Source organism: Nerophis ophidion, linkage group LG21, assembly GCF_033978795.1.
Source record: "Nerophis ophidion isolate RoL-2023_Sa linkage group LG21, RoL_Noph_v1.0, whole genome shotgun sequence".
In the NCBI taxonomy this organism is placed as follows: Eukaryota; Metazoa; Chordata; class Actinopteri; order Syngnathiformes; family Syngnathidae; genus Nerophis; species Nerophis ophidion.
Window position 1 is genome coordinate 1,730,104 of NC_084631.1, and position 22,674 is coordinate 1,752,777.

Here is a 22,674-nt window from a genome sequence, read left to right on the forward strand (position 1 = left end):
TGACAAAATAATTTCATGGAATTTCAGCAGTTTAATGGCAGTTTAACTCTTTTATGTTCATCAAAGCTCTAAGAATTATGCATCATGGTTTTCTGGCGCTATCCGGTGGTCAAGGGGTGCAATTACACCAAAACATTTTCTTGGTAAATAGCAGTTATAATGGGGCCCAAATAGGTCTTAAGAGAAACTGTGTACTTTAATTCTATATCTAATTTTAACAAAGTTGCAATCAAAAACACAATGCAATTTTATCTAAAATTTAAAAAAAAAAAAATACCACTTTGGCAAATTTCAGCCCATTTTCCTTCAAACTGAACAACCATATGACATAAAGAACATTTATTATATTGCCAAAAGTATTGGGCCACATGCCATGGAATTGTCTTGGTTTTGGTATCCTGGAACATTCAAAGTTCCTTTCACTGGAACTAAGGGGCCAAGCCAAACTCCTAGTTTAATAATAATAATAATAGTAATATTTTATTTGTAAAAATCACTTTACATTGAGTAAATAACCTCAAAGTGCTACAGTGTATTAAAAAGATAATTTAAAAAATAAAAATAAAATCTATAACAGCCTAATCGCTAAAACTAGTATGCATATATCTAAAAAAAAAAAGTTTTTATTTTTTAAGAACGGTTTTTAAGCCTTTTTTAAAAGCATTGACAGTGTGTGGTGCCCTCAGGTGGTCAGGGAGAGCATTCCACAGACTGGGAGCGGCGGAGCAGAATTCCCGGTCTCCCATTGTTCGTAGCTTTGTCCTCGGAGGTTGGAGGAGGTTAGCCTGTCCGGAGCGGAGATGTCGTGTGGAGGATTTGGCGGTGAGTAGTTCTTTGAGGTAGAGGGGGGCATTTCCATGGAGGCACTGGTGAGTTAGTAGGGAGACTTTGTCTTCAATCCTGAGTGGAACAGGAAACTCCTGAAAAACAACCCACACCATAATTCCTCCTCCACCAAATTTGACACTCGACACAATGCAGTCCGAAATTTAGCGTTTTTCTGGCAACCTCCAAACCCAGACTGGTCCATCAGATTTCCAGATGGAAAAGTCTTATTCATCAATCCAGAGAAGCCGTCTGCACTGCTCTAGAGTCCAGTGGCGACCTGCTTTACACCACTGCACGCTTTGCATTGGACTTGGTGACGTAAGGCTTAGATGCAGCTGCTCGGCCGTGGAAACCCATTCCATGAAGCTCTCTGCGTACTGTGCGTGGGCTAATTGGAAGGTCACATGAAGTTTAGAGCTCTGTAGCAACTGCCTGTGCAGAAAGTCTTTGCACTATGCGCTTCAGCATCCGCTTTACGTGGCCTACCACTTGGCTGAGTTGCTGTTGTTCCCAAACTCTTCCAGTTTCTTATAAAAGCGTTAACTGAAATATTTAGGAGCGAGGAAATTTCACGACTGGATTTGTTGCACAGGTGACGACATCCTTTGACAGTTCCATGCTGGAAATCACTGAGAGCGGCCCATTCTTTCCCAAATGTTTGTAGATACAGTCTCCATGCCTAAGTGCTTGATTTGATACATGGGGCCAAGTGATTGTGACTCATCATGTGGATGGGTGACCAAATACTTTTGGCAATGTAGTGTATGTAAAATTCCAAAGTGTGGGACCATCTTGATGTCATGTTGGAGCCAAATGTCCTTTTTTGTTTTTATGTTATTTTCTCTAATTGATTGCTGGCCTCAGTTCATGTTGAATTTCCTTTTTGGCAGATTGCTCCGCCCACTTCCTGTTAAGAACCAGGAAGTGTTGACAGGGATGGGACTGTTGCTATGGTGCGGTTACCATGGTAGCCTCCTGTTGAAATGGGTTCAGGTGTGAACACGGGCAGGGTGATTGGAGGACAAACAGTTTTGGACCGTGTTGTGGCAACAATGTGACAATGTGTCATTCCAGGTCAGCTTACTTTCTTATACAGCCTACATTTCATTTCATTTTCATAGCAGAAAGCAAGGGTGTCAAACTCTGGCACGCCGTTTAATTTCATTTGGCCCTCGAGGCAATATCAAATTAACATTAGAGCTGGCCTGCCACTAACACCAAATTCACCGCTAATACTCATACTTGCCAACCCTCCTGATTTTCCCGGGAGACTCCCGAAGTTTAGTGCCCTTCTCGAAAATGTCCCTGGGCAACCATTCTCCCGATTTCCACCCAGACAACAATATTGGGAACGTGCCTTAAAGGCACCGCCTTTAGCGTCCTCTACAACATGTCGTCACGTCCTCTATTATGTGCTGGCCAAGTCACACACACATGCGAATGCCATGCATACTTGGTCAACAGTCATACAGGCAGCAGCATCTTGGACAGATGCACTTCCTTATAAACAGTTTGGCGCGCAGGCGTCAGTTCAACACAGTTCGTGTATCGGTCACGTGACAAACAGCTCATGTTCAGTCACGTGACTTTCTAAAAGCGGTGTGCGCACCGACACAGGGTTTTGCTCTATGAGCTCGACGCATCTGTGTTGCTGGACCCATCACTAATGGCAACATGATGTCAGACAGTGCAAGGTCCATACAGCTAATGAGTGCACCATACACTCACTCACTTGACCCATCACTAATGGCAACATGATGTCAGACAGTGCAAGGTCCATACAGCTAATGAGTGCACCATACACTCACTCACTTGACCCGTCACAGTTTTTAGCGTATAATTCGCATACATGCTTTTATTTCATGTATTAAACATGTTGACGCTAAGCAGATTATGGGGGACTCGACTAAAAGCCATGTTTTAAAGTTCTAAAAACAATTATGACAGTATATGGCTGACATTTTAAAATCGTTCACTAAAGCGGTAGACCAGGGGTGTCCAAACTTTTTCCATTTAAGCATGCGGGGGCCATTCTGATATTTTTCATTTTCCAACCATAACAAATTATATGGATTTTTCTTTTAATCCTCAGGACTCCTGGGGAGAATAGAGGGTCTCAGTCACTAAAATGTTAAAAATATGTCAAATTATTATTTTTTATTTAATGCTTACAGTAAATCTCTATCAACTTGAGGTTGATATAAAGTAAAACAAAAAAGATTTTCTGTCAAAGACAACTTTGTTTTTTATAGTAAAACTGAAATATGCAGTATGCCCTGCGATGAGGTGGCGACTTGTCCAGGGTGTACCCCGCCTTCCGCCCGATTGTAGCTGAGATAGGCGCCAGCGCCCCCCGCGACCCCAGAAGGGAATAAGCGGTAGAAAATGGATGGATGGATGGATAGATAGATAGATAGTACTTTATTGATTCCTTCAGGAGAGTTCCTTCATTTAGCAATTAAAGCCCTCAAAGATCAATAATGCAGGACACCATTGATTTTAATTATTTAATATTTTTGAGTAATCACAGTGAAAAGTTAAATAAAATCCTACTAAATATATTTGAGATCTGAAAGGTTCCTCACCCAAAGTGCTGCATTTTTATTTTTTACTTTTAACACTTAAATTTCAAGATCAATTTCCCATATATCTGTCGATTTTAAGTTTGAACTATTATTTTGTTTGTTTTATGCTCTTTTGTCAAAACTTTGTTTTTATATGGCAACCACACAACATATGCAATATTTTTTCCACATAAAACATTTTAAAGTGATAATTTTTAAGTAATAAACAATTCATTATAACAGATTTTTTTGTCCTTTTTTTTGAGCAATGGAAAAAAAAGAAAAAGACAAAAGGAACAAAAAATATTGCTTGCATAGCAGCTTTGTGTCAACATTGCCACTTTTTCTCATTAGATTTCACCTCATTCCACTTTTTTTTAAAATGTTTTTTTTCATTTTTGCAATACTATCAATTTTGCAGTTTTTGCAGAATGTGTGGCAGGCTGCACTTTGAACACCCCTGCTGTCCACCAAGTGACTATACATGTTGCCAGATGTGAGATAAGTAGTGTTTCACCCTCTGTATGATTAAATATTCCATGGCAGGATCCCTTCAATACATTATTAGCAAACAAACAGGATCATATGGGCGCGTTGCCTCTTTGCAGCCAGATGGGGGCGCTCTTGTGCCAGTTTCCCCCACAACATTGCTGCGATAATTTCACTGTAAATACAATATTAACGTTTCGATTATTGTTTTATATTGTTGTTGAACTATTTTAATTATTATTTCTCTTCTGTTTGTTAATGTTGAAATTTATAAACATTTATACAAATAAAATAAAAACTCGGTCGTGCACATAACAGCGAGTCATCCTAAAATAACCTAATTTATTTATTTAGAATTTTAGCTTAAAAACATGTTTTCATGATTTCGCTGTCAACTTTTAATGCGTCCAAGAATGTGTGAATGACGACTTTGTTTACATCCCTGATGCGGCGTACGCATGCGCGACATAGTGATTTACGGCACATTACGTCACACTGTCGTGAGGCTGCAGCCCTGCTACAAAGTGGAGGTTGTGATGTTTTTTTTCTTTGTTTTAGGAGCAAAAATATAAAGTATTTCAAATATAGGATTTTTGGATCACATAATTTAATTTTATATCTCGTTATTGGAACTTTTTAATAAAAAGTTTTTTAAAAATACGATTTTCTCATCATTCTGACTTTCATACAATTGATTATTTTTGCCTTCTTTTTGTGTCCTTGTGTGCTCCATCCTTTCCATCCTTTGTGACTGAGATACTGTGCAAAACAATCTCCCTTCTGGATCAGACATGTTTTCTCTCTCTCTCACCCAATTAATAAAGTATTTCTGATTCTGATTAATGTTTGTCTAAGTCTTATAATTTTGACTTTCCTATCCTATAATTTCGATTTTCTTATCTAATAATTTCAACTGAATCTTTAACTTTGAAGTTTTATCTAATTATTTTTTTTAATCTTATAATTTCGACGTTTAATATCATAATTATTAAAATCTCAATTTAGATGTGCTTATTTCATAATTTTTACTTGTAATCCCAACTGGATAAATGTACATCATTGAATCTATCTCATGTGACTTTCTAGCTCATAAATGATGATACCGCCTAATATAATTATCCAATCATAATTATCTATTTTTATTATGAGATAAAATCTCAGAATTATGAGTCACAAGTAAGCCTTTTTTTTTTTTTAAATAGTTTCATATGTCAGTACAGGACTTTTGCCAACTGGGGTTGTTTTTAAACATGTTATATAAATGAATAAACTGAACTAAACATTTTATCTCATTTTTACTTTTTATATCTTATAATTATGACTTTCATAATTTTTACTTTTCATCTTATAACTTTATAGTTATGCCTTTTTATCTCATAAATATAACTCTGTAATTTTGACGTTTTTTTTTTTTTTTAAATCTCAGACGTTTTATCTCGTAATTTAGACTTTCATAATTTCAATTTTATATATATGTATATATATATATCCCAACTGTATACATGTTTATAATTAAATCAATCCATCATAATTGTGACTTTTAATCTCATAAATTATGAGAAACAATGTCATACTTGTGAGTCATAATTATATCATTTTATTATGAGATAAAATCTCAGAATTATGAGTCACAAGTAAGACTTTTAAAAAAAAAATATTGTCATGTCAGTACAGCACTTTGGCCAACTAAGGTTGTTTTTAAACATGTTATATAAATGAATAAACTGAACTAAACATTTTATCTCATCATTTTTACTTTTTATATCATCCATCCATCCATCCATTTTCTACTGCTTATTCCCTTTCGGGGTCGCGGGGGGCGCTGGCGCCTATCTCAGCTACAATCGGGCGTATCATAACCTTATAATTATGACTTTTATCATTTTTACTTTTCATCTTTTTACTTTATAGTTATGCTTTTTTTAATCATAATTTTAACTGTAATTTTTACGTTTTATCTTTTTTTAAATCTCAGACGTTTTATCTCATAATTTAGACTTTCATAATTTCGATTTTATTTCATATATATTTTTTTTATCCCAACTCTATTCATGTTTATAATTAAATCTATCTCATAATTGTGACTTTTAATGTCATAAATTATGAGATACAATGTCATACTTGAGTCATAATTATCTCATTTTATTATTGGATAAAATCTCAGAATTAAGAGTCACAATTAAGACTTTTTTTGTTGTTCAAATAGTTTCATATGTCAGTACAGCACTTTGGCCAACTAGGGTTGTTTTTAAACATGTTATATAAATGAATAAACTGAACTAAACATTTTTACTTTTTATATCATAATCTTATAATTATGCCCATCTCATAATTTTGACTTCAGCTTATAACTTTATCCCTTTTTTATCTCCTAATTTTAACCCTTTAATTTTGATATTTTATCTAATTTTTTCAAAATCTGACGTTTTATCTCATAACAATGTCAAAATATAGACTATTTCATAATTTTGATTTCATTTCATACATTTTTTTTTTATCCCAACTGTATACATGTTTATAATTAAATCTATCATAATTGGGATGTTTTTATCTCAAATTATGAGATACAATGTGATACTTGTGAGTCATAATTATTAAATTGTATTATGAGATAAAATGTCAGAATTATGGGTCATAATTAAGACTTTTTTAAAAATATTTTCATATGTCAGTACAGCACTTTGGCCAACTGGGGTTCTTTTTAAACGTGCTATATAAATGAATAAACTGAAGTAAATATTTACTTTTTATATCATCTTATAATTGACTTTATCTCATAATTTTAACTTTATATTTATGCCTTTTTAATCTCATAATTTCCACATTACATTTAATCTCACAATCTTGTTATTTTGACAATCTAATCATTTCGACACTCCCATAATTTTTTAACTTTTTTCCCTCATGGATTCAATTATTTCCCAACAATCTGACGCTGGAAAGCGGTTTACTGCACTTCCTCCCCACCGCACCCCCCCCCCCCCCCCCCCGTCCTGCTTCCGGTGTCCCGACGTGTCGCCATGGCCACCGTTACCTAGGCGAGCGGCGCCACAGGAGAAAGGCAACCTGAAACAAAGATCTTGATTCCACCATATTTAATTCATTAGCACGTTGAGGTTTAGTATCCATTATGCAGAATGCATACTAAACATTATGTTGCCTCAAAACAAAACCATTTTGCGGGACTTTGTCCGAGAAAAGGGCAACTTTTTTGTGCGGGGGGGGACAAACCCGTGTAATCCCCATCGTGGAGCCCCCCCTTATGTTGTCTTTGTGTCAAGTGATCCACCCACCTATGGTAACCACTCTACCACCATCCATCCATCCTGGCCTCCCCTTTTGTTCCACTCTCCTCCCCACCCCGACATCTGTGTGTGTTTGGGGCTCTTTCAGCGTCCAAAACCGAGGGGAATAAAGCCATGCCGTCTGATGTTTTGGCCCGTCGGCAAAGGAGGCGCTTGATTTGAAGGCAAGGAGGGTGAAGTGGCCGGGATCCCTGAGTGATTGGTGGACTGGTTTTTTCTGGAGGTTACCGGAGCTGGCCGGTCCCAGGCGGCTGCGCGGCTCCTCAATAATGCAGTGAGTCAAGCCCGGGAGAAAGTGTGGCGGATGTCTGGCGGCGAGAGAAAGTGGGACCCGTGAAGTGGACTCTGGCCGGAACCATGGTGAACACGGGGCTGCAGCTGATCAGCTTCACCTGCGCCGTGACGGGCTGGATCATGGCCATCGCGGCGACCGCCCTGCCGCAGTGGAAGGTGTCGGCCTTCATCGGCGGCAACATCTTGACGTCGGAGATGAAGTGGGAGGGCATCTGGATGAGCTGCGTGTACCAGACCACGGGCCACATGCAGTGCAAGACCTACGACTCCATGCTGGCCTTGCCCCCCGACGTCCAGGCGGCGCGCGCCCTCATGTGCGTGGCCATCTTCCTGGGCTGGCTCTCCTGCACCGTGTCCTGCTGCGGCATGAAGTGCACCACCTGCGCCGGCGACGACCGCCAGGCCAAGGCGGGCATCGCCCTGGCCGGCGGCATCCTTTTCGTGGTGACGGGGCTGTGCGTGCTGGTGCCCGTGTCCTGGACGGCGCACACCGTGGTGCAGGATTTCTACAACCCCAACGTGCCTTCCATGCACAAGCGAGAGCTGGGTCAGGCCATTTTCCTGGGCTGGGCCGCCGCCGTCATTCTGATGATCGGCGGGGCGGTGCTGAGCAGCACCTGTCCCCTCGCCAAGAGGCGGGGCGGGTACCGCCGGGGCTACGTGGGCCGCAGCTTTGCCAATTCCCCCACTTCTGCTCCCAATTTACCCAAAACCATCACGCCCAGCAGCCTGCCGCTTAAAGAGTACGTCTAGGGCAGGGGTGTCCAAACTTTATACCAACCAATTAAACCATGCGGGCATCGTTTGGATATTTTTCATTTTCAAACCATAATAAAACATATGGATTTTTTTTTTTTTTACTTTTAGGGCTCCCAGGGACCATAGAGGGTCTCTGTCATTAACATGTTAAAAATAAGTCATTATTTTCATTTTTTATGTAAGGCTTACAGTACTTTATATCAACTTCAGGTTGATATAAAGTACAAAAAAAAAGGTTTTATGCCTTTTCAGTCAAAGACAAGTTTGTTTTTTACAGTAAATCTGAAGTATGCAGTATTTCTCCCATTGCCCAAAACATTCAAATGTTTGATCTGAAGTAATTGGAGCCCTAAAAAGATCAATAATACAAGACACCATTGATTTAAATGTATTATTATTTCTGAGTACTGTATTTCCTTGAATTGCCGCCGGGGCGCTAATTAATTTAAAACCTCTTCTCACTCCTGCGCTTACCAAGGCATGCGGTAAAAGTAAGCATGCGCTAATTATTCAAAAACCTCTTCTCACTCCGGCACTTACCAAAGGCAAGCAGTAAAAATGTGAGTGTGATGTAAGCTTGGACCTTAAATCCTACTGAATAGCTCTTAATCTTCTTCCCTTTATGCGATTTCAAATTACTGGTATTGAAATCAGCCTCCTCCATTGTGAAAATGATGACGGGTGAAGTGTCACTCGTGACATCACAAGTTTGACCCGGCAGTAATACTAAGCATGCACTAATTATTTTGCAAAGCGAGTAATTCAAGGCAGGTACATACTATACAACCTGGCGACAATTCAAGGAAATACGGTATGCAGTATTTCCCCCATCGCCCAAAACATTCAAATGTTTGATCTGAAGTAATTGGAGCCCTAAAAAGATCAATAATACAAGACACCATTGATTTTAATGTATTATTATTTCTGAGTACCATATTTCCTTGATTTGCCGCCGGGGCGCTAATTAATTTAAAACCTCTTCTCACTCCTGCGCTTACCAAAGGCATGCGGTAAAAGTAAGCATGCGCTAATTATTCAAAAACCTCTTCTCACTCCGGCACTTACCAAAGGTATGCAGTAAAAATTTTAGTGTGATGTAAGCTTGGACCTTAAATCCTACTGAATAGCTCTTAATCTTCTTCCCTTTATGCGATTTCAAATGATTGAAATCAGCCTCCTCCATTTTGAAAATGATGACAGGGGAAGTGTCACTCGTGACGTGACGAGTTTGACCCGGCGGTAATACTAAGCATGCGCTAATAATTTTGCAAAGCGAGTAATTCAAGGCAGGTACATACTATACAACCTGGCGACAATTCAAGGAAATACGGTATGCAGTATTTCCCCCATCGCCCAAAACATTGAGAAAGCAATGTTTGATCTGAAGTAATTGGAGCCCTAAAAAGATCAATAATCCAGGACACCATTGATTTTAATGTATTATTATTTCTGAGTAATCACAGTGAAAAGATAAATAAAATCCCAATAAATATCTTTGGGATCCAAAAGGTCCACCATTTATAAAGTGATACATTTTTATTATTATTTGTTTTACTTTCCACACTTAAGTTACCAGATCAACTTCAACTATATTTGTCGATTTTACGTTTGAACTATTATTTTGTTGGTTTTAAGCTCTTTTGTCAAAGAAAACAGTTTTTACATGGCAACCACACGGTATATGTACATAATATTGTCCACATAAAACATTATAAAGGGAAATATTTGAAGTAATAGGAGCTTTAAATAGGTCGATAATTATAAAAAAAAAATTTTTTTAGCATTGGCAATAGGAGAAAAATAAAGAAAAACAAAAGAAACAAACAGCCTGCATGGCAGCTTTGTGTCAACATTGCAACTTTTCCCTCAATAGATTTCACCTCACTCTACTTTTTTGGTGTTTTTTAATTTATTTTTGCAATAGCATTTCCAGAATGTGTGTCGGGCCAGTCAACAATTAGCTGCGGGCTGCACCTTGGACACCCCTGGTCTAGGAGGAGAGCACAATCCACCAAGATTTCCATTCATACATATTTTGGCTTGAATGACTCCTCTAGGACTACTTCCTGTCTTAAACTTTGAAATAAATAGGATTTGTTAAAGCATGAACCGACTAAAAGTGTTATTTTGTGTAAAGTTCCCAATAGACCTGCTCGACATCCATTGCTTTCGGTCTCCCCGGGGGGGTGGGGGGTGGGGGGGGGTTGCCCACATATGCAGTCCTCTCCAAGGTTTCTCATAGTCACTGTCACCAACGTCCCACTGGGGTGAGTTTTTCCTTGCCCTTATGTATGCTCTGTACCGTGGATGTTGTTGTGACTTGTGCAGCCCTTTGAGACACTTGTGATTTAGGGCTATATAAATAAACATTGATTGATTGATAGTGCTGGGATATTTTGTCCATCAAAAATAAAAAAAGGGATAAATGAGTTTTTATGGGTTAAAAAAATGTGAGGTTTACTTGATGTTCCTTCAGCGTTCTTTTCGTCATCACAGTCCAGTCCCAGCGAGCATGTTCCCTGTCCTCCCACCTAGTCAGACTCCATGAAGAAGGACACTTTGCAGAGTATATCTGAAATCAGAACAAAAAGTTTATTTTGAAGTAACATCCTGCTAGCAGCACTGCAAAAACTGAAATCTAAGACTAATGAAAGGCCTACTGAAATGAGATGTTCTTATTTAAACGGGGATAGCAGCTCCATTCTATGTGTCATACTTCATCATTTCACCATATTGCCATATTTTTGCTGAAAGGATTTAGTAGAGAACATCCACCATAAAGTTTGCAACTTTTGGTCGCTAATAAAAAAGCCTTGCCTGTACAGGAAATAGCAGACTATGTGCACGTGACGTCACGGGTTGTGGAGCTCCTCACATCTGAACATTGTTTACAATCATGGCCACCAGCAGTAAGAGCAATTCGGACAGAGAATGCGACGATTTCCCCATTAATTTGAGCGAGGATGAAAGATTCGTGGATGAGGAAAGTTAGAGTGAAGCACAAAAAAAAAAAAAAAAAGCTCCGGGCGACGGCAGTGGTAGCGTTTCAGATGTAATTAGACACATTTACTAGGATAATTCTGGAAAATCCCTTATCTGCTTATTGTTTTAATAGTATTTTAGTGAGATTGTAAAGTCATACCTGAAAGTCGGAGGGCTGCGGTGAACGTCAGTGTCTCTCAGAGAAACCAATGCAGGAACCAAGCTCACAGCTGCCTTTTTGACAGCTACAGGAGGTGGTTGCATAATCCACTCAAGTCTCCGGTAAGAACCGACTTAATATCACAATTTTCCCATCTAAAAACTTGCTGGTTGACGTAGAGAAACATGTTCGCTTGACCGCTCTGTGTTAAAGCTTCACAACAAACAAAGAAACACCGGCTGTGTTTTGGTGCTAAAGGCAGCTGCGATCCACCGCTTTCCACCAACAGCATTCTTCTTTGACGTCTCCATTATTAATTGAACACATTGCAAAAGATTCAGCAACACAGATGTCCAAATTACTGTGTAATTATGCGATGAAAAGAGACGACTTTTAGCCGTGTGTGGTGCTGGGATAATATGTCCTTTCCAATCCAAGACGTTACGTGTATGAGTCATCACTCCGCGAACATTTTCAACAGGACACTCCGTGGGAAATTTAAAATTGCAATCAAGTAAACTAAAGCGGCCGTATTGGCATGTGTTGCAATGTTAATATTTCATCATTGATATATAAACTATCAGACTGTGTGGTCGCTAGTAGTGGCTTTCAGTAGGCCTTTAATGCTGCAAGCAGCGATGGACGAGACTACTTGGGCTGCTGCCCCCGCGACCCAAGCCCGGATAAGTGGTAGAAGATAGATGGATGGATAATTACACAGAGAACAAGTTGTATACACGTGTTATACATCAGTCTCCTAGTAATATCAGATGTTGTGTCACTGGCGCGTTTATGCCATTTATAAGATTACATACTGGGACCGCTAGCAAGAAAAAAAACGTCTAGTTCTGTGTGATCGCACGGCGGCCATCTTAGAAATGTTTTTCAGCGCAGCGGTTCTTTGAAGGCTAATAAAATCAAAACCAGATCATTCATTGTCTTTACCGTAGCATAAAAAGTGCAGATGGCCTTAAAACGCCACAACAGTCAGGCACCGTATACAAGTACCTAAAATAAAGAATGTCGGACAGTTCTTTTTATGATATGCAGGCAAACCACAACTTTAAAACATACCGGCTTAACTACGGCACCTGGCAGCCATCTTGGTATCGAGCATGGGTGTCAAACTCTGGCCCGCGGGCCAAATCACGCCCGCCGTGTAATTTAATGTGGCCCTTGATGCAATATCAATTCAGCATTAGAGCTGGCCCGCCGCTGTTCTACAGCGTGGGTGCCGCTGTAACACCGCATTCACCGCTAATACTCATACTTGCCAACCCTCCTAATTTTCCCGGTAGACTCCCGAAGTTCAGTGCCCCTCCCGAAAATCTCCCGGGGCAACCATTCTCCCCAATTTCTACCGATTTCCACCTGGACAACAATATTGGGGGCGTGCATTTAAGGCACTGCCTTTAGCGTTCTCTACAACCTGTCGTCACGTCCGCTTTTCCTCCATACTAACAGCGTGTCACATAATATTTGTGGCTTTTACACACACACACACACACACACACACAAGTGAATGCAATGCATACTTGGTCAACAGCCATACAGGTCACACTGAGGGTGGCCATATAAACAACTTTAGCACTGTTAAAAATATGCGCCACACTGTGAACCCACACCAAACCAGAATGACAAACACAATTTGGGTGAACATCCGCACCGTAACACAACAGAACAAATACCCAGAACCCCTTGCAGCACTAACTCTTCCTGGAAACTTCCAGCAAACTGACCAATAATTAACGTTTTATTCATGCATTTTCTCTTGCTACTTCAAGGCTTGAATGTTTGGTTCATTCATAATTTTTTTTTTTTTTTCAAATTTATTATTAGCCGGTGGAAAAAATTTGATATTTACCTCAGAAGATTGCAAATAGAAAAAAAGGCATAACGTTTTTATTAGAATTGTATTTGATATGCCATTTATATTTTTTAAATTATTATTATTTGAAACTGGATTTTGCATGTCACTAAAGTTATTTAAGCCTTGCTTGTTCAATATTTAATGCAAAACTTGTTTGGGTCCCTAGTAAAAGGTTCATTTGTTCAACCTTGGCCCGCGGCTTTGTTCCGTTTAAAATTTTAGCCCACTCTGTATTTGAGTTTGACACCCCTGGTATAGACGATCACAGCCCCTCCCCCACTAATGTTGGTGCGTGCGCAACAGCAGCAGACGGTATGGAAAAAAACGGGAAAAAAAACGTCTCCCTCACTGTGTCTGTGCACAGCGGCCAGCTTTGAAATGGTTTTTAGCGCAGTGGTTCTTTGAAGGCTGATCAAATCAAAACCGTAGCACTAATTATAAGTATTTCTTCAACTTTTAATCAGAGGGGGTTCCATCTCTCTCCTGTGGTAGTTTGAAGCCGAAACGACAAACGGCCTCAGAAGAGATAATGTTTGAAAAAAAGTGAAATCTTTTTAGCCTTCCGCCCGAATGCAGTTTGGATTGGCTCCAGTGCCCCCCGCAACCCCGAAGGGAATAAGCGGTAGAAAAGGGATGGATGGACGTCAAAAGTAAAAATCTTCAATAATATAAAAAACATGTATTAAAATAATAAAACTATAAGAAGCCAAATGTTGGCTCATGCATTGAAATATTGTATACTTTTTTTTTTTTTAATCTAATATTCCTAAAAAATGCAAATTTCAACAGGAAAATGTATTTAAAAATACAAATTTATCACAATAAATAAATGTTGAAAAGATATTTATTATACATTTAGATTAAAAAAAAAGAAAAAAATGTATAAGCATTTTTGCCAAAGTGTGGATTTGACTTGGTGCTTTTTACAGGTGAAACAGCGACCTCTGCCGTTTCACTTGGTAACTACAATAATACAAAAAGCAGCCCACAGTAGATAGTTAGAATTTGCAGCTGTTATTTAAGGTCAAATACCAAAAAGTGGTGCAACATATGCTTATTAAATAAAAATATATTGACTCTGCCTTCAGTGTTGAGTATGAATTCACCTTGGATGTGATCCTCTTGATTGGGAGCGTCCATCTCTTTCCATCTTTTGGTAGAAGATTCCAGCAGGGAGAGGTCGTCTGTACTGAGCGTGTGCAGGAGAGTCTTCCTTCTCAAGAACCTGAACACAGGCGTTGAGGACAGAGCACAAAAAGACATGGACGCACATGAAGAGCGGAGGGAGGATACTGCTGTTGATAGTGACGTCCAGCATCCTGCAGCCACTCCAGCATGTCGGCCACTGACGGGATGACCGCCGAGCGCTGGGTCACGGTGACCAGATCGAGACTGTCGGCGTTCTGCTCGTACACTTGGACCGCCGTCGTAACCTGGTTGCTGATGGTGTCTCTCACCGACTGGAGCGAAGCCCTGTAAGGGAAAAGATGATTACTGGTGTGGTTTTTGTGTGTAGACATGGAGGACAAACTGGTTTACATTGAGGGCCACATGGCAGTTATGACTGCCATCAGAGGGCCGCTTGTAACACTATAATTGATCAAGGCTCTATGGGAGCCATTACTTCCCTGCTTGGCACTCAGCAGCAAGGGTTGGAATTGGGGGTTAAATCAGCAAAAATTATTCTCGGGCGTGGCCACCGCTGCTGCTCACTGCTCCCCTCACCTCCCAGGGGGTGATCAAGGGTGATGGGTCAAATGCAGAGAATCATTTTGCCACACCTAGTGTGTGTCTGACAATCATTGGTATTTTTACTTTAATTTGCCTCTGGATTTTATTACTAATGATATACATTGTTTTAGGTAAAAACTTTACATTTACTTTAAAATGGTGATTTTCTTTAAAATAATTTTTTTAATTACAACATTTTATGGTCAAAGGAAAATTTGTACCACTTTTTTGGGGTGGTTGATGGAAAAAGCTAAAAGCTTAGTTGCCAACATTTTTGTATTTAAGTTTTTTCAACATTATAGTATTAATGGAAAAACAGTAAAGGTTTTGTTTTTTTTATTCTCGCAACTTAGCTGCCAGTTTTTTTTGCAGACCTCATTTTTGGAGGTAAAATATTTCCATACTACATCCATAGCTTATACAATTTTTTTTTAATTTAATTGATAATTAACAAACAATTTTGACATTTGGTTTTTCAATAAATCTTAAAAATGTCAAAAAGTCATAAAAATAGCATGCATGCATAGTGTTGCATGTCAAAATATGGTCAAATGAATCATTTAAACCAGTGGTCCCCAACCACCGGGCCGCGGCCCGGTACCCGGCCGCAGAATAATTTTTTATTTAAAAAAAAATATATATATATATATATATATTTATTTTATTTTATTTTATTTTTTATTAAATCAACATAAACACAATATACACTTACAATTAGTGCACCGACCACAAAAAAACTCCCTTTTTAATGACAAAAACGTCCCTTTTTCATGACAAAGAAAAAAAAAAAAAAAAAAAAAGGACACCCCCACCCGCGGGACAAATTATTAAGCGTTGACCGGTCCACGGATACAAAAAGGTTGGGGACCACTGATTTAAACTACCAGTAAAATAATGTAAAATAAATATACAATATATTTTCTTTAGAGTAATTAATTGTATTTTGTATAGTAAATCAACATAAAATTGTACACTTATCAATAAAAATATTTGTAAATATAATAAACCCCAAAAAAGTATGTTTGTACATCCAACCAATCCATCCATTTCCTACCGCTTGTCCCTTTTGGTCTCGCTGTACAGTAATATTCATATATTGAATTTGTTTTTATAATTATTTGCTTAAAAAGAGAAAATGACAAAAATATCAAAAACGCATGATATAAATACAAATATATTGTAAAACCGTAAAAACAAATGTACAGTCTTTCTATTTACAGTAATACATCATCAAAAACAACAACTGTGGATTTTACAGTCAATAACTGGCGGCTAAGTTAACAGAATTTTTACGCAAAAAACTTGCATTTCTTTTTTCTATTTACGGTAATATACTGTAAAGAACAACATAAAATGTATTGTTATTTTTATTAATTTGATGGGTGGTTTGCTTTAAAGTTAAATATTTTGGTAGTTTGCTGTAAAGTTCAGTATTTTTATTTAGACAAAGCACCCCCCGCGACCCCGAAAGGGACAAGCAGTAGAAATGGATGGATGCATGGATGTTTGTTTGTACAGCATGATAACATGCTGTACAAAAAAAAAAACATTTATTGATAAATGTTCAAGTACTTTGACACATATATTTTACAATAAAACAAAACACAAGAAAATATGAATGCCAAATGTAATAAACAACAACAATATGATATACTGTATTATCATGTAAAAATCAGCTTCCGCATCCTTTCTGACACGTGTGTGTTTCAGGCTGGCTGCATTGAAAACAAACCCCGCCCACTCTGCTTTGCTCCTGCTCTGAGCTGCTGTGACCGTGATTACCGTAATAACTCGTAAAACACACCAAAACACAGATATCGACCAATGAAATACTTTCCATAGTTTAAGACTTGCGGTAATTTAAAAACAACAGAATTTAACGCAAAAAACTAACAGTTTTTTTTTTCAATTAACAGTAATTTGCTGTAAAGAACAAGTACAATGTATTGTTATTTTTTTTTATTAATTTGAAGGGTAGTGTGCTGTAAAGTTAAGTATTTTATTTAAACAAAAACATGTAACTTGTTATAATAATGAATACTACTATTGTTTAAAAAAGGTAGGCAATTTCAAGCAGTACAAATTTTTTCTGTCCCAAAAAAAAATTACATTCAAGTTAGAAAATATTGAGTACTTTACTGACACATATATTTCATTTTACAATTAAGCAAAACACAACAAAACAGAAAAAACCCAGCAAAATATGAATGCCAAGTGTAATAAACACATACAATATGATATCGCGTAAAAATCTACTTCCGCATCCGTTCTGACACGTGTTTTTTCAGGCTGGCTGCATTGAAAACAAACCCCGCCCACTCTGCGTTGTTGCTGCTGTGACCTACATTACCGTAATAACTCATAAAACACACCAAAACACAGATTTCAAACATTGAAATACTTTCTGTAGTTTAAGACTTAAGGTAATTTAAAAACAACACTGCACATCACAATGGCGGCGACACTTTTGATGTTAAAGTCCTACTGAAAGCCACTACTAGCGACCACACAGTCTGATAGTTTATATATCAATGATGAAATATTAACATTGCAACACATGCCAATACGGCCGCTTTAGTTTACTAAATTGCAATTATAAGTTTGATGACGCTTTTTTGGACGCGTGCTTGTGACGTTATTGGTTGGAGGGGACATTTTATCCCAGCACCACTCACGGCTAAAAGTCGTCTCTTTTCATTGCATAATTACACAGTATTCTGGACTTCTGTGTTGCTGAATCTTTTGCAATGTGTTCAATTAATAATGGAGACTATAAAGAAGAATATTGTTGATGGAAAGTGGTGGATTGCAGCTGCCTTTAGCAACCGAAACACAGCCGGTGTTTCTTTGTTTGTTGTGAAGCTTTAGCGAACATGTTTCTCTACCACATGTCAACCAGCAAGTTTTTGGATGAGAAAATTGTGATATTAAGTCGGCTCATACCGGAGACTTGTGCGGAGTTAGCATCCTCCTGCAGCAGCTGTCATCTTGGCTCCTCCATTGGCTTCTCTCAGAGACACTGTCGGTCACCGCAGCCCTCCGACTTTCAGGTATGACTATATAATCTCACTAAAACACTATTAACACAATAAGCAGATGAGGGATTTTCCAGAATTATCCTAGTAAATATATCTAATAACATCTGAATCGCTCCCACTGCTGTCGCCTTTTTTGTTTCGAGAGCTTCACTCAAACTTTCCTCTTCCATGAATCTTTCATCCTCGCTCAAATTAATGAGGAAATCGTTGCTTTCTCGGTCCGAATCGCTCTCGCTGCTGGTGGCCATGATTGTAAACAATGTTCAGATGTGAGGAGCTCCACAACCCGTGACGTCACGCGCACATCGTCTGCTACTTCCGGTACAGGCAAGGCTTTTTTATTAGTGACCAAAAGTTACGAACTTTATCGTCGATTTTTTCTACTAAATTCTTTCAGCAAAAATATGGCAATATTGCAAAATGATCAAGTATGACACATAGAATGGACCTAATATTCCCGTTTAAATAAGAACATCTCATTTCAGTAGGCCTTTAAAAACAACAGAATTTTAACGCAAAAAACAGTAGTTTTTTTGGTTTTTTTTCAAATTTACAGTAAAATGCTGTATAGAACAGCGTAAAATGTATGTTATTTATTGATTTAGTGGGTAGTTGGCTGTAAAGTTAAGTATTTTTATTTAGAAAAAAGAAACTTGTTGCAACAATGAATACTACTAAAGCTACAAAACCCGCCCACTCTGCTTGGTACGGCTGTGACCTGGATTACCGTAATAGCTCGTAAACCACACCAAAACACAGATTTCGACCTTTGAAATACTTTCTTTAGTTCCTGACTTACGGTAATTTAAAAACAACACTGCACTTCATAATGATGGTGACAATTTTGATATTAAAGGTGTACAAAATGATGTAAAATGGTTGACAATGTTAAGCAGGTGTTGACTTACAACTTCTCGTAGAGTTGACACAGCACAGTGTCCATGGCTTGCAGCAGCTTGAAACGCAGCAGCTCCTCCAGGTCCGGGATGTCTGCTAGCGGCGTGTGGGAGACGTGGAGGCCGCACAGTGCGCGGGTCTGCTCGGCCAGGTTGTCCAGGGAAGACAGCAGAGGGCCGCACTCGGCCAGCACGCTCCTCCATACTTCTTGGCTGCTTGCCACGCTGCGGAAGCTCCTCCTCAGTACTTGATGGAGGCTTAAAAGTGCCGGTTTCGACATTGCGTGAAGGAATATTGAAAATGAACCGATTTCAAATTGAAATTGAATTCAAAACAACAAACACGTGCCAATAGTCCAATCATATTTCAAAATGCCTCCATTTCCTGGACTTGAAACTACTTCTTCTTCGTTTGTTAAATTGCAGTTGGCAAGCACCCTTCTAGTTTGCATTACCGCCACCTACTGGAATGGATCCCCACTCCAATGGTTCTCAAACTTTTTTCAGTGATGTACCGCCTGTGAACATTTTTTTAAATTCAATTACCCCCTTATCCAGGAGTCGGGAACCTTTTTGGCTGAGAGAGCCAAGAATCCAAATATTTTAGAATGTATTTCCGTAAGAGCCATATCATTTTTTTTCAACACTGAACACAACTAAACGCGTGCATTTTTAAGTAAGACCAACATTACTAGAGTATAATAGGTCCCGTATTCTTTGTAATAACGTTGATATTCTGGAGCTAACTGTGGAGGGTGTGGCCTGCGGGCCTGCAGCGAAGCAGGGTGTGCCAGGACCGGCCTCAAAATCAGCGACAGGTGCGTAGATGGCCCACCTGGGCCTTGTTATCTAATCACTTGTCGCTCTGTTATAAGCAGCAGCCGGGAGGAGAGACAGGGTTGGAGCTGTAGCCAGAGTGCGAGCGAGAACGAAAGAGAAAAAGACAATTGCTGGAAAGCAACTGAGAGACTTATTGAAAGATAAAAAAACATTGTAACCCTGAAAAAGGCTTTCATGTCGGTGCCTGGTGGTCTGAAGAACCCCCAAGAGGGCAAGCCCTAAAAAAAACAATAATAAATAAATCATGCAATTTCTTGAACAAGTGCGATAGAAAAAAGGATGGATGGATTCAAATGCATGAGCATGTTTAATATTTTGAACGTTATTTTTAACACTTTGATTACAACTGGAATTAGTGTTTACTTATTGTGTTAAGCAGTGTTAGCTCAGATTTATCCGAGAGCCAGATGCAGTCATCAAAAGAGCCACATCTGGCTCTAGAACCATAGGTTCCTTACCCCTGCCCTAATCAGAGTAAAGCATTTTTGGTTGGAAAAAAAAAGATAAAGAAGTAAAATACAGCACTATGTCATCATAGTGCTGTATTTTACTCTGCTACACCAGAGTCAGTGTGGAGAGACTGGGCTGCGGACCTGGCACTGAGCACCGGGACGGACAAGCTTCACAGTGTCTTGGCTGAAAGAGCAGGTATTGGACACCTCAGTCTTCTTGGACATATCCTCGCTCAACCGTGCGGACTGGACGGACAAATCTAGACTCCAAACATCCCAGAATAAGCTAGTCCGGTTACTTTTAGACCTCCACCCCAGATCACACCTCACTCCAACCCACTTCTCCAAAGTGGGCTGGCTCAGGGTGGAGGACAGAGTAAAACAACTTGCACTGAGCCTAGTCTATAAAATCTGCTACACCTCCCTGATACCGAAGTACATGTCAAACTACTTCCTTAAAGAAATTACTTGCTTTTACAGTATACAAAAGATTAAATTTTTTGCAACAAGAAAATTGTAGCAAAAATGTTTGTCTCCTAACTTTTAAACTAAACTCGTGAGGGTATAGTTTGTTTCCCCGGCCAAATTTGGCCCCCGGGCCGCCAGTTGAATAGCCCTGCTCTTAGGCCCAAAAATAATATTTTCAATGGTTTCTGTTTAGAATTCAGTCCCAAAACCCTGCATTCTGCTCCTGGGTCGAGCTACCTCCCTCCACCCCACTTCTCCAAAGTGGGTTGGCTCAGGGTTTAGGGTTAACCCTAACCCTAACCCAAAGCTCAGGGTGGAGGACAGAGTAAAACAACTTGCACTGAGCCTAGTCTATAAAATACACTACACCTCCCTGATACCGAAGTACATGTCAAACTACTTCCAGGGGGAGCTCCACAAACCACGTTAAACCCAGAATCCGATCTAACAAAGGTCTTAACTCATTCTCTTTCTATGCCACATCAATGTGGAATGCACTCCCAACAGGTGTGAAAGTAAGTGCATCTCTATATTCCTTCAAAACCGCTCTAAAAGAACACCTCCAGGCAACTTCAACCCTATACTAACACCCTCCTCCATTCACATCCCACCTCCCCGGATTATAAATAACCTAGTGTAAATAATCAAATGTATTTCTTATCTATTTACTTGCTCTTATGCTATGTGAACTCACTATGTTCTCTGCTGGCTGTACATATCCTACTAAGTCACACCTACACTGTTTCAATGTCCACATTTCTCTGTTGATGCAATTGTTGATGACTGAAGTACTGATATCAACCAAAGCTCCTCATCCCACCCCCCGGATTGTAAATAATGTAAATAATTCAATGTATGTACTATGATGACTAACTTATGTGATGACTGTATTATGCTGATAGTATATATTTGTACCATGAATTGATGAAGGTGGACCCCTGCTTTAATGTCTTTCATGTCCTTCCTTTTCTTTGATGTTTCCCTCTTACACAAATGTAAGAGGGATGTGTACTATGGCTATGAGTTGTTGTTGTTTTTTTCCCTTGGCCTCAGGCTTAGATCGATTATTTTATTTTATTTTATTTACCTGTATCTCACCTTTTTTGTAAGGGGCGCCGGAAGTTGGCAGACCCGTCAGCGATCCTGTTCTGTCTCCCTGTAATCTATCCATCTATCTATCTATCTATCTATCTATCTATCTATCTATCTATCTATCTATCTATCTATCTATCTATCTATCTATCTATCTATCATCCATCCATCCATCCATCCATCCATCCATCCATCCATCCATCCATCCATCCATCAGTTTCTGATTTATTAAATTGTATAACAGTGCAAAATATTGCTCATTTGTAGTGGTCTTTCTTGAACTATTTGGAAAAAAAGATAGAAAAATAACTAAAAACTTGTTGAAAAGTAAACAAGTGATTCAATTATAAATAAAGAGTTCTACACATAGAAGTAATCATCAACTTAAAGTGCCCTCTTTGGGGATTGTAATAGAGATCCATCTGGATTCATCAACTTACTTCTAAACATTTCTTCACAACAAAATAAATCTTTAACATCAATATTTATGGAACATGTCCACAAAAAAATCCAGCTGTCAACACTGAATATTGCATTGTTGCATTTTTTTTCACAGTTTATGAACTTACATTCATATTATGTTGAAGTATTATTCAATAAATATACTTATAAAGGATTTTTTAATTGTTGCCATTTTTAGAACATTTAAAAAAAAATGTCACGTACCCCTTGGCATACCTTCAAGTACCCCCATTTGAGAACCACTGCCCTACTCCATGTTCTTTTATTTAACCCAGTGTTTTTTTTTAAATATGTATCTAATGCTTTATATAACCTATGTGTCTTGAATGCAATCCTAAAATATCTCCCACTGCTAACCTAATCTTGCCTTTCGCTAACTTACTTTCCACTATTTCCCTTTTACTTGAAACCAATTTTCGTACACGTCATATAAACATGTGACGT

General features: G+C 38.8%; 2 protein-coding genes across 3 annotated transcripts; one reads left to right on the forward strand and one right to left on the reverse strand.

Moving 5' to 3' along the window:
• Window positions 1–11: 11 nt before the first annotated feature.
• LOC133539579 (AFG2-interacting ribosome maturation factor-like) lies at window positions 12–19,326 on the reverse strand. 2 transcript variants are annotated; one of them, XR_009803434.1, is made up of 5 exons: window positions 18,929–19,326; window positions 14,545–14,724; window positions 14,358–14,476; window positions 10,701–10,811; window positions 12–920 (listed from the first exon to the last, which is right to left on the reverse strand). XR_009803434.1 is itself a non-coding variant. In XM_061881601.1 (4 exons), the coding sequence occupies exons 1-4, from the start codon at window positions 19,195–19,197 to the stop codon at window positions 10,771–10,773; spliced, it is 609 nt and encodes a 202-aa protein (XP_061737585.1). In that variant the 5' UTR covers window positions 19,198–19,326; the 3' UTR covers window positions 6,962–10,770. The 2 variants fall into 2 exon arrangements, 1 of the variants encoding a protein (XP_061737585.1); XM_061881601.1 differs by lacking the exon at window positions 12–920 and having other exon boundaries at window positions 6,962–10,811.
• LOC133539578 (claudin-7-like) lies at window positions 7,403–8,947 on the forward strand. The gene has a single exon (XM_061881600.1). It carries the CDS (start codon window positions 7,544–7,546, stop codon window positions 8,231–8,233), a length of 690 nt encoding a protein of 229 aa, XP_061737584.1. The 5' UTR covers window positions 7,403–7,543; the 3' UTR covers window positions 8,234–8,947.
• Window positions 19,327–22,674: the final 3,348 nt, after the last annotated feature.

Bases quoted from the DNA above. Each gene is read 5' to 3' on its own strand.
- LOC133539578 (XM_061881600.1), top strand. From the start codon at position 7,544: ATGGTGAACACGGGGCTGCAGCTGATCAGCTTCACCTGCGCCGTGACG.
- LOC133539579 (XM_061881601.1), bottom strand. From the start codon at position 19,197: ATGTCGAAACCGGCACTTTTAAGCCTCCATCAAGTACTGAGGAGGAGC. The intron at 14,725-18,928 runs GTAAGTCAACAC...TTTCCCTTACAG, and splicing joins TGTCAACTCTACGAGAAGTT to GGCTTCGCTCCAGTCGGTGA. The intron at 14,477-14,544 runs GTATCCTCCCTC...GCCTGTGTTCAG, and splicing joins GGACGTCACTATCAACAGCA to GTTCTTGAGAAGGAAGACTC.